We start from the raw sequence: 17012 nt of genomic DNA, 5'->3' as shown, positions 1-17012 counted from the left end.
CTAGTCAAAAGTTGTTGATATTTTAGTTCAAAAGCCAATCAAATCACACCCCTCCCCTCTGTTCTCCTGAAGCAACATGTTGATTGGTTGGAACAGTGAATGGCTTGTGCCGATCTTGTGATTGGTTTCCTATTTAAAGGACTGTGCATAACTCACACACTAGACTGGCAGCTAGAGGAGTGTGAGGAAAATTTCAGTCAATTTGACAAAAATAATAATGAACTATAATCAAGGACTGCACCTTTAAGGCAAGCCAATAATTAAGTAAGGTAGTATTTTACTATATTATTTCCTAACACATAGTCACCACCAGTAGTCTTGTAGTCTTTTACTTATAGGCAGACACATTTAGATGTGAGGTGTTTTGATCACAAAGAACTACATTTATACACAAAACAAATGAAAAGATGCTGGAGGAGTGCCTGACAACTGGACTGGCTAAAATCTGCAAATTGCTGTAATTGCTGCAACTGTGGAAAGTACAAAACAAATTCTGCTTATTAAAACTTATTTGAATGATGAAAAAAATATGAGTGTCCACGGAAAACATGACATTTTCTGAGTGAGTATACTGATTTTGGATAGTCAGTATACTGTATATCATGAGAACAACGTCACGCTCATTTGTTTACATGATAAAAAACCTGTTTGTTAAGAAACTCATCACTCAGATGTGTTGATGAGCAACCCATGGCATGCAAACTATTGTGTGCTCTTTGGCACAGTATATTGCTAAACAGAACCACTGACTGGTAAACCATATCAGAGAGGGAAAAAAAGTGTCGTTTGAGATGTGAGCCCATTGGTACTGGTTCCAAACACTTCCTGTCACTGAATTACTGAGTCATTAAAGGCAGATCCATCCTACTGAGAGCAGGCAGCCTGCTTCAGGGAGAAAAGGAGGCAAGGATAAAACAGCAAGCTTGTGAATTCAACTAAGCTGTCAGGTGTCAGGTGTCAGATGTAGGCCTCCGCTGGACGGCCTCAGATATTTAAATTAGATATGCACTTACAGGAATAAGACCAAAACCCAGGCGGCTGCATTAATTGCATTAATTAAAAAAAAAACAATGCATTCAATATTTCAAATTAATCGCAAACATTACATTTTTACACCACTAATTGTATATTCAAATGGAGCATGGACATTGGCAACAATTGACACTAGTCGCTGAGCAGAGCACCACTACAAATAGGCCCACCGTTTCAAAACTCAGCGCTTGATGTGTGAATGAAAACAATGTCAGATCACACCTTTTGCATGAAAGCCTTGCAGAGCAACACACAGGGAGGAAACTAGCCCCTAACCCTAGCCCTAGCCCCGCCACAATCACTTATTTACTCTTTAGCATGCAACACTACCATGGCGCTGTCTGACTGAGAATGGCTATGTTTACCCACTTGCTAATGGGCGTTCTGTGCCTCTCTCTCATCTACCTCTAGCCTAATGTTATAAGCAGTGACGCTGAGACTCTTGTCCCTGGGCTGCATGAATCCTGTTGTTAAGGGGCAGAATATGGGAAATGGGTCTTTAAAGAGGCCGAATGCTTTCCAGTTTGGCCCCAACAAAGCCTGCCTCCTGTAGCTCTTGAACTCTCAGCCTTGAGTTGGGTTGAGTGTCGGGGGCAAACACAGTAAAGCACTATATTATTTATTTATTTTTTGTGTGTGTGTGTGTGTGTGTGCGTGTTTTTTTGTACTGTTTTTATGCAAATTATTTATTGGATTTGTGTTGTCCATAGTTGGATAAGTGTGCACAGTTGGATTTGTGTTGCCATAGTTGGGTAAGTGTGCACAGTTGGATTTGTGTTGTCCATAGTTGGATAAGTGTGCACAGTTGGATTTGTGTTGTCCATAGTTGGGTAAGTGTGCACAGTTGGATTGTCCATAGTTGGATAAGTGTGCACAGTTGGATTTGTGTTGTCCATAGTTGGATAAGTGTGCACAGTTGGATTTGTGTTGCCATAGTTGGGTAAGTGTGCACATTTGTGTTGTCCATAGTTGGATAAGTGTGCACAGTTGGATTTGTGTTGCCATAGTTGGGTAAGTGTGCACAGTTGTTGGCAAACACACGAGTGAAGGAGAAAAGGACGAAAAGTAAGGGGAAATTCTTTCTTTCGCGGTGAGACTACAACTGTAGCCTAACAGAAATAAAGTCACTCAAATTACACTTCACTGCAAGTATTTTCCCTTTCACGGATTTGTTGTGCATTCTAGAACGTGCCAGAGTGAGAGCGCTCTATGAGGTGTGTGTGTGAGGGGCTTCCCGAGCTGTACCCTGATGAAACCACATCGAAGAGCCAGTGGTGTGAAGACACTGAGAGAGGAGGCCATTTCCTGTCAATGACACGTACCTCCCCCATAACACTTCACACCTTTAGAGTCTGCATAAAGCAGCCCCCACATCTGATTGAGATGTTCTTCATCATGTGTGCTCAGGTACCTGTGCTGCTCGCTGGTCTAATCCTCTGCACTTGGGGTGCATTTGCAGGTAATTGCATGAACAGTTTTTCTGGAAACTTCTTTCTTTCTGTATCTTCACAGTTGTGTAAAAATGTAACTACAACGTCGGGGTCATTAAATCGTTCAGATGGGGCTGGAGTGTCCATTGTTGGAGGGAAGGAGATTAAGGCTCACTCCAAACCGTGGATGGCATCCATCCAGGTCGACAAGAAGCACATCTGTGGAGGATTCCTCATTCAGGACCAGTGGGTTCTTACTGCTGCCCACTGTAAAGGGGTATGCTCATAGACTGTAAATTACATTAATATTGCATGGAGGTTTCTATGGTACATGAACAGAAACTGTGTGTGTTTTTTTGTGTGTGTGTGTGTGTGCGTGTGTGTGTGTGTCTGTGTGTGTGCATGTGCGTGTGTGCGTGTGTGTGTGTGTGTGCATGTGTGTGTGTGTGCTAACGGTAAAGTGTCCCATGTAGAACCACGTAGAAAAGTACAGTGTGAAAACCTTTGCATATCTGCATTCTGCATCAGCTTAGAATTTACAGTTCTATACCTCATGAAGATTTCATACATGAATAACTAGTAAGATACATCCTATTTCAGATCTGTCAAAAGTTGGAACTTGCGACTGTCCTCTTGGGCGCTCACTCTCTGAAGAATGTGAAAAACACAATTCGGGTGGGAATCGAGAGCTGTAAAACCCCCCCTACCTTTGACGAGAAAACAAAAGTTGATGATATCATGTTAATTAAGGTATTCATTATTTACCAAGTCTCATCTTTTTCTAAGGAATCTTATTTGATACATGCAAATTATTTAGAAAATTGATTTCTTGAAAACAAAAAGCAACTCTATTTGGAATTCATCAAATGGCTATTGGTGATCTTCTCATAGCTCAAGGACAAGGTCAAGGTCAAGAAGGAGAAAGTGAAACCAGTGAAACTACCTAAATCGCCCGAAGATGTTCCGCCTTACACAAAGTGCCAGGTGATTGGCTGGGGATACACAGACCAAAAACTCAAAAAGCCCTCCGACGTCCTCCGGGGTGTGGACGTGGCCATCATAGACCGTGATTACTGCAACTGCCTCTACAATGACACTCCAGTCATCACAGAAGACATGCTCTGTGCAGGCAACAAAAAGCCACTGCATGACTCCTGCACGGTATGTATAAAGTCTTCAAAAGAATCAACAATATCAGGTTATTGACAGGAGGTTATACAAACATATCAACATCTTTAAAACTCTTGCTTAAAAGTCTGCTGGATGGATGCTTTGTTGATTTTGCTCAAACGTTCTTGTTTCCAGGGTGACTCTGGAGGCCCCCTCGAATGTAACAAGAATGTGGTAGGCCTTGTGTCTGGAGGAACGGGATGTGGAGACCCCAAGAAACCTGGGGTGTACACTCACCTCTCAAAGAAACACATGTCCTGGATCAATAAAATCATCAAAGGGCAGTCCAACAACACCTTTGAGATAAATGATTGAATTCACATGAAATTGTGTAATGTGAACTATATTCTCCAACGACATCATAGTGGTCTTTGTAAAAGTTTAGGAAAACATAAATGTAATATTGACACTGACAGTTGGCAATTAAAAAACATACAGGTATTCTGAGAAAAGATGCATGGCTTGTTTTCTTTATGAGCAAACATACAATTATGGGAAATGTTAAGGGTGATTGTCATAACAAAACGGCCTTTTCTATTCAACAGCCCATGTTTCTATCACTCTTAAAGGCATAGCCCTGGATTCTAACCAAAAGTTGTTGATATTTTAGTTCAAAAGCCAATCAAATTACACCCCTCCCCTCTGTTCTCCTGAAGCAACATGTTGATTGGTTGGAACAGTGAATGGCTTGTGCCGATCTTGTGATTGGTTTCCTATTTAAAGGACTGTGCATAACTCACACACTAGACTGGCAGCTAGAGGAGTGTGAGGAAAATTTCAGTCAATTTGACAAAAATAATAATGAACTATAATCAAGGACTGCACCTTTAAGGCAAGCCAATAATTAAGTAAGGTAGTATTTTACTATATTATTTCCTAACACATAGTCACCACCAGTAGTCTTGTAGTCTTTTACTTATAGGCAGACACATTTAGATGTGAGGTGTTTTGATCACAAAGAACTACATTTATATGGCACAAAACAAATGAAAAGATGCTGGAGGAGTGCCTGACAACTGGACTGGCAAAAATCTGCAAATTACTGTAATTGTGGAAAGTACAAAACAAATTCTGCTTATTAAAACATATTTGAATGATGAAAAAATATGATTGTCCACAGAAAACATGACATTTTCTGAGTGAGTATACTGATTTTGGAATGGCAGTATACTGTATATCATGAGAACAACGTCACGTTCATTTGTTTACATGATAAAAAACCTGTTTGTTAAGAAACTCATCACTCAGATGTGTTGATGAGCCACACATGGCATGCAAACTATTGTGTGCTCTTTGGCACAGTATATTGCTAAGCAGAACCACTGACTGGTAAACCATATCAGAGAGGGAAAAAAAGTGTCGTTTGAGATGTGAGCCCATTGGTACTGGTTCCAAACACTTCCTGCCACTGAATTACTGAGTCATAAAAGGCAGATCCATCCTACTGAGAGCAGGCAACCTGCTTTAGGGAGAAAAGGAGGCAAGGATAAAACAGCAAGCTTGTGAATTCAACTAAGCTGTCAGGTGTCAGGTGTCAGGTGTCAGATGTAGGCCTATGCTGGACGCCCTCAGATATTTAAATTAGATATGCACTTACAGGAATAAGAACAAAACCCAGGCGGCTGCGTTAATTGCATTAATTCAAACAAAAAAATACATTAAATATTTCAAATGAATTGCAAACATTACATTTTTACACCACTAATTGTATATTCAAATGGAGCATGGACATTGGCAACAATTGACACTAGTCGCTGAGCAGAGCACCACTACAAATAGGCCCACCGTTTCAAAACTCAGTGCTTGATGTGTGAATGAAAACAATGTCAGATCACACCTTTTGCAAGAAAGCCTTGCAGAGCAACACACAGGGAGGAAACTAGCCCCGCCACAATCACTTATTTACTCTTTAGCATGCAACACAACCATGGCGCTGTCTGACTGAGAATGGCTATGATTACCCACTTGCTAATGGGCGTTCTGTGCCTCTCTCTCATCTACCTCTAGCCTAATGTTATAAGCAGTGACGCTGAGCCTCTTGTCCCTGGGCTGCATGAATCCTGTTGTTAAGGGGGAGAATATGGGAAATGGGTCTTTAAAGAGGCCGAATGCTTTCCAGTTTGGCCCCAACAAAGCCTGTCTCCTGTAGCTCTTGAACTCTCAGCCTTGAGTTGGGTTGAGTGTCGGGGGCAAACACAGTAAAGCACTATATTATTTCTTTTTTTGTGTGTGTGTGTGTGTGTGTTTTTTTTGTACTGTTTTTATGCTAATTATTTATTGGATTTGTGTTGTCCGTAGTTGGATAAGTGTGCACAGTTGGATTTGTGTTGCCATAGTTGGATAAGTGTGCACAGTTGTTGGCAAACACACGAGTGAAGAAGAAAGGGAAGAAAAGTTGGGAAATTCTTTCTTTTGCGGTGAGACATTTACATCTGTAGCCAAACAGAAATAAAGTCACTCAAATTACACCACTGCAAGTATTTTCCATTTCACGGATTTGTTGTGCATTCTAGAACGTGCCAGCCCTTTATGAGGTGTGTGTGAGAGGGGCTTCCCGAGCTGTACCCCGATGAAACCACATCGAAGAGCCAGTGGTGTGAAGACACTGAGAGAGGAGGCCATTTCCTGTCAATGACACGTACCTCCCCCATAACACTTCACACCTTTAGAGTCTGCATAAAGCAGACCCCACATCTGATTGAGATGTTCTTCATCATGTGTGCTCAGGTACCTGTGCTGCTCGCTGGCCTCTGGATCCTCTACACCTGGGGTGCATTTGCAGGTAATTGCATGAACAGTTTTTCTGGAAACTTCTTTCTTTCTGTATCTTCAGAGTTGTGTAAAAATGTAACTACAACGTCGGGGTCATTAAATCGTTCAGATGGGGCTGGAGTGTCCATTGTTGGAGGGGAGAAGATTAAGGCTCACTCCAAACCGTGGATGGCATCCATCCAGGTCAAAGGGAAGCACATCTGTGGAGGATTCCTCATTCAGGACCAGTGGGTTCTTACTGCTGCCCACTGTAAAGGGGTATGCTCATAGACTGTAAATTACATTAATATTGCATGGAGGTTTCTCTGGTACATGAACAGAAACTGTGTGTGTTTTTTTGTGTGTGTGTGTGTGTGTGTGCGTGTGTGTGTGTGTGTGTCTGTGTGTGTGCATGTGCGTGTGCGTGTGTGCGTGTGCGTTTGTGTGTGTGTGTGTGTGTGCATGTGTGTGTGTGTGCTAACGGTAAAGTGTCCCATGTAGAACCACGTAGAAAAGTACAGTGTGAAAACCTTTGCATATCTGCATTCTGCATCAGCTTAGAATTTACAGTTCTATACCTCATGAAGATTTCATACATGAATAACTAGTAAGATACATCCTATTTCAGATCTGTCAAAAGTTGGAACTTGCGACTGTCCTCTTGGGCGCTCACTCTCTGAAGAATGTGAAAAACACAATTCCTGTGGGAATCGAGAGCTGTAAAAACCCCCCTACCTTTGACGAGAAAACAAAAGTTGATGATATCATGTTAATTAAGGTATTCATTATTTACCAAGTCTCATCTTTTTCTAAACAATCGTATTTGATACATGCAATCCATTATTTAGAGAATTGATTTCTTGAAAACAAAAAGCAACTCTATTTGGAATGGCTATTGGTGATCTTCTCATAGCTCAAGGACAAAGTCAAGGTCAAGAAGGAGAAAGTGAAACCAGCGAAACTACCTAAATCGCCCGAAGATGTTCCGCCTTACACAAAGTGCCAGGTGATTGGCTGGGGATACACAGACCAAAAACTCAAAAAGCCCTCCGACGTCCTCCGGGGTGTGGACGTGGCCATCATAGACCGCGATTACTGCAACTGCCTCTACAAACTCTATCCAGTCATCACAGAAGACATGCTCTGTGCAGGCAACAAAACGCGACTGCATGACACCTGCGCGGTATGTATTAAGTATTGACAGGAGGTTATAAAAACATATCAACATCTCTAAAACTCATGTTTAAAAAGTCTGCTGGATGGATGCTTTGTTGACTTTGCTTTTATTTTCCTTTTTTTCAGCTTGACTCTGGAGGCCCCCTAGAATGTAACAAGAATGTTGTAGGCCTTGTGTCTGGATGGGAGGGATGTGGAGACCCCAAGAAACCTGGGGTGTACACTCGCCTCTCAAAGAAACACATGTCCTGGATCAATAAAATCATCAAAGGGCAGTCCAACAGCACCTTTGAGATAAATGATTGAATTCACATGAAATTGTGTAATGTGAACTATATTCTCCAACGACATCATAGTGGTCTTTGTAAAAGTTTAGGAAAACATAAATGTAATATTGACACTGACAGTTGGCAATTAAAAAACATACAGGTATTCTGAGAAAAGATGCATGGCTTGTTTTCTTTATGAGCAAACATACAATTATGGGAAATGTTAAGGGTGATTGTCATAACAAAACGGCCTTTTCTATTCAACAGCCCATGTTTCTATCACTCTTAAAGGCATAGCCCTGGATTCTAACCAAAAGTTGTTGATATTTTAGTTCAAAAGCCAATCAAATTACACCCCTCCCCTCTGTTCTCCTGAAGCAACATGTTGATTGGTTGGAACAGTGAATGGCTTGTGCCGATCTTGTGATTGGTTTCCTATTTAAAGGACTGTGCATAACTCACACACTAGACTGGCAGCTAGAGGAGTGTGAGGAAAATTTCAGTCAATTTGACAAAAATAATAATGAACTATAATCAAGGACTACACCTTTAAGGCAAGCCAATAATTAAGTAAGGTAGTATTTTACTATATTATTTCCTAACACATAGTCACCACCAGTAGTCTTGTAGTCTTTTACTTATAGGCAGACACATTTAGATGTGAGGTGTTTTGATCACAAAGAACTACATTTATATGGCACAAAACAAATGAAAAGATGCTGGAGGAGTGCCTGACAACAGGACTGGCAAAAATCTGCAAATTACTGTAATTGTGGAAAGTACAAAACAAATTCTGCTTATTAAAACATATTTGAATGATGAAAAAAATATGATTGTCCACAGAAAACATGACATTTTCTGAGTGAGTATACTGATTTTGGAATGGCAGTATACTGTATATCATGAGAACAACGTCACGTTCATTTGTTTACATGATAAAAAACCTGTTTGTTAAGAAACTCATCACTCAGATGTGTTGATGAGCCACACATGGCATGCAAACTATTGTGTGCTCTTTGGCACAGTATATTGCTAAGCAGAACCACTGACTGGTAAACCATATCAGAGAGGGAAAAAAAGTGTCGTTTGAGATGTGAGCCCATTGGTACTGGTTCCAAACACTTCCTGCCACTGAATTACTGAGTCATAAAAGGCAGATCCATCCTACTGAGAGCAGGCAACCTGCTTTAGGGAGAAAAGGAGGCAAGGATAAAACAGCAAGCTTGTGAATTCAACTAAGCTGTCAGGTGTCAGGTGTCAGATGTCAGATGTAGGCCTATGCTGGACGCCCTCAGATATTTAAATTAGATATGCACTTACAGGAATAAGAAAAAAACACAGGCGGCTGCGTTAATTGCATTAATTCAAACAAAAAACTACATTAAATATTTCAAATGAATTGCAAACTTTACATTTTTACACCACTAATTGTGTATTCAAATGGAGCATAGACATTGGCAACAATTGACACTAGTCGCTGAGCAGAGCACCACTACAAACAGGCCCACCGTTTCAAAAGTCAGCGCTTGATGTGTGAATGAAAACAATGTCAGATCACACCTTTTGCATGAAAGCCTTGCAGAGCAACACACAGGGAGGAAACTAGCCCCTAACCCTAGCCCTAGCCCCGCCACAATCACTTATTTACTCTTTAGCATGCAACACTACCATGGCGCTGTCTGACTGAGAATGGCTATGATTACCCACTTGCTAATGGGCGTTCTGTGCCTTTCTCTCATCTACCTCTAGCCTAATGTTATAAGCAGTGACGCTGAGCCTCTTGTCCCTGGGCTGCATGAATCCTGTTGTTAAGGGGCAGAATATGGGAAATGGGTCTTTAAAGAGGCCGAATGCTTTCCAGTTTGGCCCCAACAAAGCCTGCCTCCTGTACCTATTGAACTCTCAGCCTTGAGTGTCGCGGGCATACACAGTAAACCACTAGCGTAGCTATGTCAGTTATCGGACAGTTTGTTAAAAATCGGCCATTCTGTTAAACAATCGATATGCTAAGTTTAATAATAGATTACGATATGTTGTTTTTTTTGTGTGTGTGTGTGTGTTTTTGCACTGTTTTTATGCAAATTATGTATTGGATTATTGTTGTCCATAGTTGGATAAGTGTGCACAGTTGTGACATTTAAAATTGTAGCCGAACAGAAATAAAGTACAATTATTAAATAAAGACACTCAAATCACACTTCACTGCAAGTATTTTCCATTCCAAAGATTTGTTCAAGAATGTTGTGCCTTCTAGAACGTGCCAGAGTGAGAGCGTTCTATGAGGTGTGTGTGTGAGGGGCTTCCCGAGCTGTACCCTGATGAAACCACATCGAAGAGCCAGTGGTGTGAAGACACTGAGAGAGGAGGCCATTTCCTGTCCATGACACGTACCTCCCCCATAACACTTCACACCTTTAGAGTCTGCATAAAGCAGACCCCACATCTGATTGAGATGTTCTTCATCATGTGTGCTCAGGTACCTGTGCTGCTCGCTGGTCTAATCCTCTGCACTTGGGGTGCATTTGCAGGTAATTGCATGAACAGTTTTTCTGGAAACTTCTTTCTTTCTGTATCTTCAGAGTTGTGTAAAAATGTAACTACAACGTCGGGTCATTAAATCGTTCAGATGGGGCTGGAGTGTCCATTGTTGGAGGGGAGAAGATTAAGGCTCACTCCAAACCGTGGATGGCATCCATCCAGGTCGACAAGAAGCACATCTGTGGAGGATTCCTCATTCAGGACCAGTGGGTTCTTACTGCTGCCCACTGTAAAGGGGTATGCTCATAGACTGTAAATTACATTAATATTGCATGGAGGTTTCTATGGTACGTGAACAGAAACTGTGTGTGTTTTTTTGTGTGTGTGTGTGTGTGCGTGTGCGTGTGTGTGTGTGTCTGTGTGTGTGCATGTGCGTGTGTGTGTGTGTGTGTGTGTGTGTGTGTGTGTGTGTGCTAACGGTTAAGTGTCCCATGTAGAACCACGTAGAAAAGTACAGTGCGAAAACCTGTGAATATCTGCATACATACATACATACATACATACATACATACATACATACATACATACATACATTTTACATCAGCTTACAAATACAGTTCAATACCTCATGAAGATTTCATACATGAATAACAAATAAGATACATCCTATTTCAGATCTGTCAAAGGTTGGACCTTGCGTCTGTCCTCTTGGGCGCTCACTCTCTGAAGAATGAGAAAAACACAATTCGGGTGGGAATCGAGAGCTGTGAAAGACCCAGTACCTTCGATTTGAAAACAAATGTTGATGATATCATGTTAATGAAGGTATTATTAATCAAAGTGTCATCTTTTTCTAAGGAATCTTATTTGATACATGCAATCCATTATTTAGAAAATTGATTTCTTGAAAACAAAAAGCAACTCTATTTGGAATTCATCGAAAGGTTATTGCTGATCTTCTCATAGCTCAAGAAAAAAGTCAAGGTCAAGAAGCAGAAAGTGAAACCAGTGAAACTACCTAAAAAGTGCAAAGACGTTCCGCCTAAGACAATGTGCCAGGTGATTGGCTGGGGTTCCACAGACCCAAAAAGCACAAAGCCCACAGACATCCTCCAAGGTGTGAACGTGGCCATCATAGGCCGCGATGACTGCACCAGCATCTACAATGGCTTCAAAGTCATATCAGCAGACATGCTCTGTGCAGGCAACAAAAAGCCAATGAATGACACCTGCACGGTATGTATAAAGTCTTCAAAAGAATCAACAATATCAGGTTACTGACAGGAGGTTATAAAAAACAACCTCAACCTCTCTAAAACTCTTGTTTAAAAGTCTGCTGGATGGATGCATTGTAGACGTTGCTTTTATTTTCCTTTTTTTCCAGGGAGACCAGGGAGGCCCCCTAGAATGTAAGAAGATTGTTGTAGGCCTTGTGTCTGGAGCAGAGGGATGTGGAGACCCCAAGAAACCTGGGGTGTACACTCGCCTCTCAGAGAGACACATGTCCTGGATCAATAAAATCATCAAAGGGCAGTCCAACAACACCTTTGAGATAAATAATTGAATTCACATGAAATTGTGTTATGTAAACTATATACTCCAACGACATTATAGTGGTCTTTGTAAAAGTTTAGGAAAACATAAATGTAATATTGACACTGACAATTGGCAATTAAAAAACAGGTATTCTGAGAAAAGATGCATGGCTTGTTTTCTTTATGAGCAAACATACAATTATGGGAAATGTTAAGGGCGATTGTCATAACAAAAAGGCCTGTTCTATTCAACAGCCCATGTTTCTATCACTCTTAAAGGCATAGCCCTGGATTCTAATCAAAAGTTGTTGATATTTTAGTTCAAAAGCCAATCAGATCACACCCCTTCCCCTCTGTTCTCCTGAAGCAACATGTTGATTGGTTGGAATAGTGAATGGCTTGTTCCGATCTTGTGTTGGTTTCCTATTTAAAGGACTGTGCATAACTCACACACTAGACTGGCAGCTAGAGGAATGTGAGGAGAATTTCAGTGAATTTGACAAAAAGAATAATGAACTATAATCAAGGACTGCACCTTTAAGGCAAGCCCAAATATAAGTAAGGTAGTATTTTCCTATTTTATTTCCTAACACAGTCACCACCAGTAGTCTTGTAGTCTTTTACTTATAGGCAGACACATTTAGATGTGAGGTGTTTTGATCACAAAGAACTACATTTATACACAAAACAAATGAAAAGATGCTGGAGGAGTGCCTGACAACTGGACTGGCAAAAATCTGCAAATTGCTGTAATTGCTGCAACTGTGGAAAGTACAAAACAAATTCTGCTTATTAAAACATATTTGAATGATGAAAAAAATATGAGTGTCCACGGAAAACATGACATATGCTGAGTGAGTATACTGATTTTGGAATGTCAGTATACTGTATATCATGAGAACAACGTCACGCTCATTTGTTTACATGATAAAAAACCTGTTTGTTAAGAAACTCATCACTCAGATGTGTTGATGAGCAACCCATGGCATGCAAAATATTGTGTGCTCTTTGGCACAGTATATTGCTAAACAGAACCACTGACTGGTAAACCATATCAGAGAGGGAAAAAAAGTGTCATTTGAGATGTGAGCCCATTGGTACTGGTTCCAAACACTTCCTGTCACTGAATTACTGAGTCATTAAAGGCAGATCCATCCTACTGAGAGCAGGCAACCTGCTTCAGGGAGAAAAGGAGGCAAGGATAAACCTGCAAGCTTGTGAATTCAACTAAGCTGTCAGGTGTCAGGTGTCAGATGTCAGATGTAGGCCTATGCTGGACGGCCTCAGATATTTAAATTAGATATGCACTTACAGGAATAAGAAAAAATCCCAGGCGGCTGCATTAATTGCATTAATTAAAAAAAAAATAATGCATTCAATATTTCAAATTAATCGCAAACATTACATTTTTACACCACTAATTGTATATTCAAATGGAGCATGGACATTGGCAACAATTGACACTAGTCGCTGAGCAGAGCACCACTACAAATAGGCCCACCGTTTCAAAACTCAGCGCTTGATGTGTAAATGAAAACAATGTCAGATCACACCTTTTGCATGAAAGCCTTGCAGAGCAACACACAGGGAGGAAACTAGCCCCTAACCCTAGCCCTAGCCCCGCCACAATCACTTATTTACTCTTTAGCATGCAACACTACCATGGCGCTGTCTGACTGAGAATGGCTATGATTACCCACTTGCTAATGGCCGTTCTGTGCCTTTCTCTCATCTACCTCTAGCCTAATGTTATAAGCAGTGACGCTGAGCCTCTTGTCCCTGGGCTGCATGAATCCTGTTGTTAAGGGGCAGAATATGGGAAATGGGTCTTTAAAGAGGCTGAATGCTTTCGAGCTCGGCCCCAACAAAGCCTGCCTCCTGTAGCTCTTGAACTCAGCCTTGAGTTGGGTTGAGTGTCGGGGGCAAACACAGTACACAGATTGTTGTTTCCTTTTATGTGTGTGTGTGTGTTTTTTCGTACGTTTTTTATGCAAATTATTTATTGGATTTGTGTTGTCCATAGTTGGATAAGTGTGCACAGTTGTTGGCAAACACACGAGTGAAGAAGAAAGGGAAGAAAAGTCAGGGGCAATTCTTTCTTTCGCGGTGAGACATTTACAACTGAAGCCAAACAGAAATAAAGTCACTCAAATTACACTTCACTGAAAGTATTTTCCCTTTCACGGATTTGTTGTGCATTCTAGAACGTGCCAGAGTGAGAGTGCTCTATGAGGTGTGTGTGTGAGGGGCTTCCCGAGCTGTACCCCGATGAAACCACATCGAAGAGCCAGTGGTGTGAAGACACTGAGAGAGGAGGCCATTTCCTGTCCATGACACGTACCTCCCCCATAACACTTCACACCTTTAGAGTCTGCATAAAGCAGACCCCACATCTGATTGAGATGTTCTTCATCATGTGTGCTCAGGTACCTGTGCTGCTCGCTGGTCTAATCCTCTGCACTTGGGGTGCATTTGCAGGTAATTGCATGAACAGTTTTCTGGAAACTTCTTTCTTTCTGTATCTTCACAGTTGTGTAAAAATGTAACTACAACGTCGGGTCATTAAATCGTTCAGATGGGGCTGGAGTGTCCATTGTTGGAGGGAAGGAGATTAAAGCTCACTCCAAACCGTGGATGGCATCCATCCAGGTCAAAGGGAAGCACATCTGTGGAGGATTCCTCATTCAGGACCAGTGGGTTCTTACTGCTGCCCACTGTAAAGGGGTATGCTCATAGACTGTAAATTACATTAATATTGCATAGAGGTTTCTATTGTAAATGAACAGAAACTGTGTGTGTTTTTGTGTGTGTGTGTGTGTGTGCGTGTGTGTGTGCATGTGCGTGTGCGCGTGCGCGTGTGCGTGTGCGTGTGTGTGTGTGTGTGCATGTGTGTGTGTGTGCTAACGGTAAAGTGTCCCACGTAGAACCACGTAGAAAAGTACAGTGTGAAAACCTTTGCATATCTGCATTCTGCATCAGCTTAGAATTTACAATTCTATACCTCATGAAGATTTCATACATGAATAACAAATAAGATACATCCTATTTCAGATCTGTCAAAGGTTGGAACTTGCGTCTGTCCTCTTGGGCGCTCACTCTCTGAAGAATGTGAAAAACACAATTCCTGTGGGAATCGAGAGCTGTAAAACCCCCCCTACCTTTGACGAGAAAACAAAAGTTGATGATATCATGTTAATTAAGGTATTCATTATTTACCAAGTCTCATCTTTTTCTAAGGAATCTTATTTGATACATGCAAACCATTATTTAGAAAATTGATTTCTTGAAAACAAAAAGCAACTCTATTTGGAATTCATCAAATGGCTATTGGTGATCTTCTCATAGCTCAAGGACAAGGTCAAGGTCAAGAAGGAGAAAGTGAAACCAGTGAAACTACCTAAATCGCAGAAAGATGTTCCGGCTCACACAAAGTGCCAGGTGATTGGCTGGGGATCCACAGACCCAAAAGGCATAAAGCCCACAGACGTCCTCCAAAGTGTGGATGTGGACATCCTAGACCGCGATTACTGCAACTGCCTCTACAAACTCTATCCAGTCATCACAGAAGACATGCTCTGTGCAGGCAACAAAACGGCACTGCATGATACCTGCGCGGTATGTATTAAGTATTGACAGGAGGTTATAAAAACATATCAACATCTCTAAAACTCATGTTTAAAAAGTCTGCTGGATGGATGCTTTGTTGACTTTGCTTTTATTTTCCTTTTTTTCAGCTTGACTCTGGAGGCCCCCTAGAATGTAACAAGAATGTTGTAGGCCTTGTGTCTGGATGGGAGGGATGTGGAGACCCCAAGAAACCTGGGGTGTACACTCGCCTCTCAAAGAAACACATGTCCTGGATCAATAAAATCATCAAAGGGCAGTCCAACAGCACCTTTGAGATAAATGATTGAATTCACATGAAATTGTGTAATGTGAACTATATTCTCCAACGACATCATAGTGGTCTTTGTAAAAGTTTAGGAAAACATAAATGTAATATTGACACTGACAGTTGGCAATTAAAAAACATACAGGTATTCTGAGAAAAGATGCATGGCTTGTTTTCTTTATGAGCAAACATACAATTATGGGAAATGTTAAGGGCGATTGTCATAACAAAAAGGCCTGTTCTATTCAACAGCCCATGTTTCTATCACTCTTAAAGGCATAGCCCTGGATTCTAACCAAAAGTTGTTGATATTTTAGTTCAAAAGCCAATCAAATTACACCCCTCCCCTCTGTTCTCCTGAAGCAACATGTTGATTGGTTGGAACAGTGAATGGCTTGTGCCGATCTTGTGATTGGTTTCCTATTTAAAGGACTGTGCATAACTCACACACTAGACTGGCAGCTAGAGGAATGTGAGGAGAATTTCAGTGAATTTGACAAAAAGAATAATGAACTATAATCAAGGACTGCCCCTTTAAGGCAAGCCCAAATAAAAGTAAGGTAGTATTTTCCTATTTTATTTCCTAACACAGTCACCATCAGTAGTCTTGTAGTCTATTACTTATAGGCAGACACATTTAGATGTGAGGTGTTTTGATCACAAAGAACTACATTTATACACAAAACAAATGAAAAGATGCTGGAGGAGTGCCTGACAACTGGACTGGCAAAAATCTGCAAATTGCTGTAATTGCTGCAACTGTGGAAAGTACAAAACAAATTCTGCTTATTAAAACTTATTTGAATGATGAAAAAAATATGAGTGTCCACGGAAAACATGACATATGCCCCTAGAATGTAAGAAGATTGTTGTAGGCCTTGTGTCTGGAATGCTAATGGCCGTTCTGTGCCTTTCTCTCATCTACCTCTAGCCTAATGTTATAAGCAGTGACGCTGAGCCTCTTGTCCCTGGGCTGCATGAATCCTGTTGTTAAGGGGCAGAATATGGGAAATGGGTCTTTAAAGAGGCTGAATGCTTTCGAGCTCGGCCCCAACAAAGCCTGCCTCCTGTAGCTCTTGAACTCAGCCTTGAGTTGGGTTGAGTGTCGGGGGCAAACACAGTACACAGATTGTTGTTTTCTTTTATGTGTGTGTGTGTGTGTTTTTTCGTACGTTTTTTATGCAAATTATTTATTGGATTTGTGTTGTCCATAGTTGGATAAGTGTGCACAGTTGTTGGCAAACACACGGGTGAAGAAGAAAGGGAAGAAAAGTCAGGG

General features: G+C 41.2%; 3 protein-coding genes across 4 annotated transcripts in view; all 3 read left to right on the top strand.

Annotated features, from left to right (window-relative positions):
• Positions 1–3947, top strand: part of LOC105909000 (granzyme K-like) — a 5800-nt gene extending 1853 nt beyond the window's left edge. The window contains exons 2-5 of the mRNA XM_042709441.1: positions 2591–2739; positions 3063–3212; positions 3354–3623; positions 3768–3947. Of these exons, the coding sequence (XP_042565375.1) occupies positions 2591–2739; positions 3063–3212; positions 3354–3623; positions 3768–3947 (749 nt within the window). The remainder of the gene's footprint in view (positions 1–2590; positions 2740–3062; positions 3213–3353; positions 3624–3767) is intronic.
• A 2395-nt stretch (positions 3948–6342) lies between these two features.
• LOC116222949 (granzyme K-like) lies at positions 6343–15892 on the top strand. 2 transcript variants are annotated; one of them, XM_042709392.1, is made up of 5 exons: positions 6343–6414; positions 14417–14565; positions 14893–15042; positions 15187–15456; positions 15576–15892. In XM_042709392.1, the coding sequence occupies exons 1-5, from the start codon at positions 6348–6350 to the stop codon at positions 15753–15755; spliced, it is 816 nt and encodes a 271-aa protein (XP_042565326.1). In that variant the 5' UTR covers positions 6343–6347; the 3' UTR covers positions 15756–15892. The 2 variants fall into 2 exon arrangements, with proteins under 2 accessions (XP_042565326.1, XP_031434141.2); XM_031578281.2 differs by lacking the exon at positions 6343–6414 and adding an exon at positions 14232–14319.
• LOC105908992 (granzyme K-like) lies at positions 10264–11984 on the top strand. The gene is made up of 5 exons (XM_031578280.2): positions 10264–10356; positions 10455–10603; positions 10982–11131; positions 11273–11542; positions 11691–11984. Exons 1-5 carry the CDS (start codon positions 10281–10283, stop codon positions 11868–11870), a joined length of 825 nt encoding a protein of 274 aa, XP_031434140.2. The 5' UTR covers positions 10264–10280; the 3' UTR covers positions 11871–11984.
• Positions 15893–17012: the final 1120 nt, after the last annotated feature.

The sequence above is a fragment of the Clupea harengus genome, chromosome 12, assembly GCF_900700415.2.
Source record: "Clupea harengus chromosome 12, Ch_v2.0.2, whole genome shotgun sequence".
Classification (NCBI taxonomy): domain Eukaryota; kingdom Metazoa; phylum Chordata; class Actinopteri; order Clupeiformes; family Clupeidae; genus Clupea; species Clupea harengus.
Note: the sequence above shows the minus strand (reverse complement) of the source record. Positions and strands in the feature narration are given on the sequence as shown.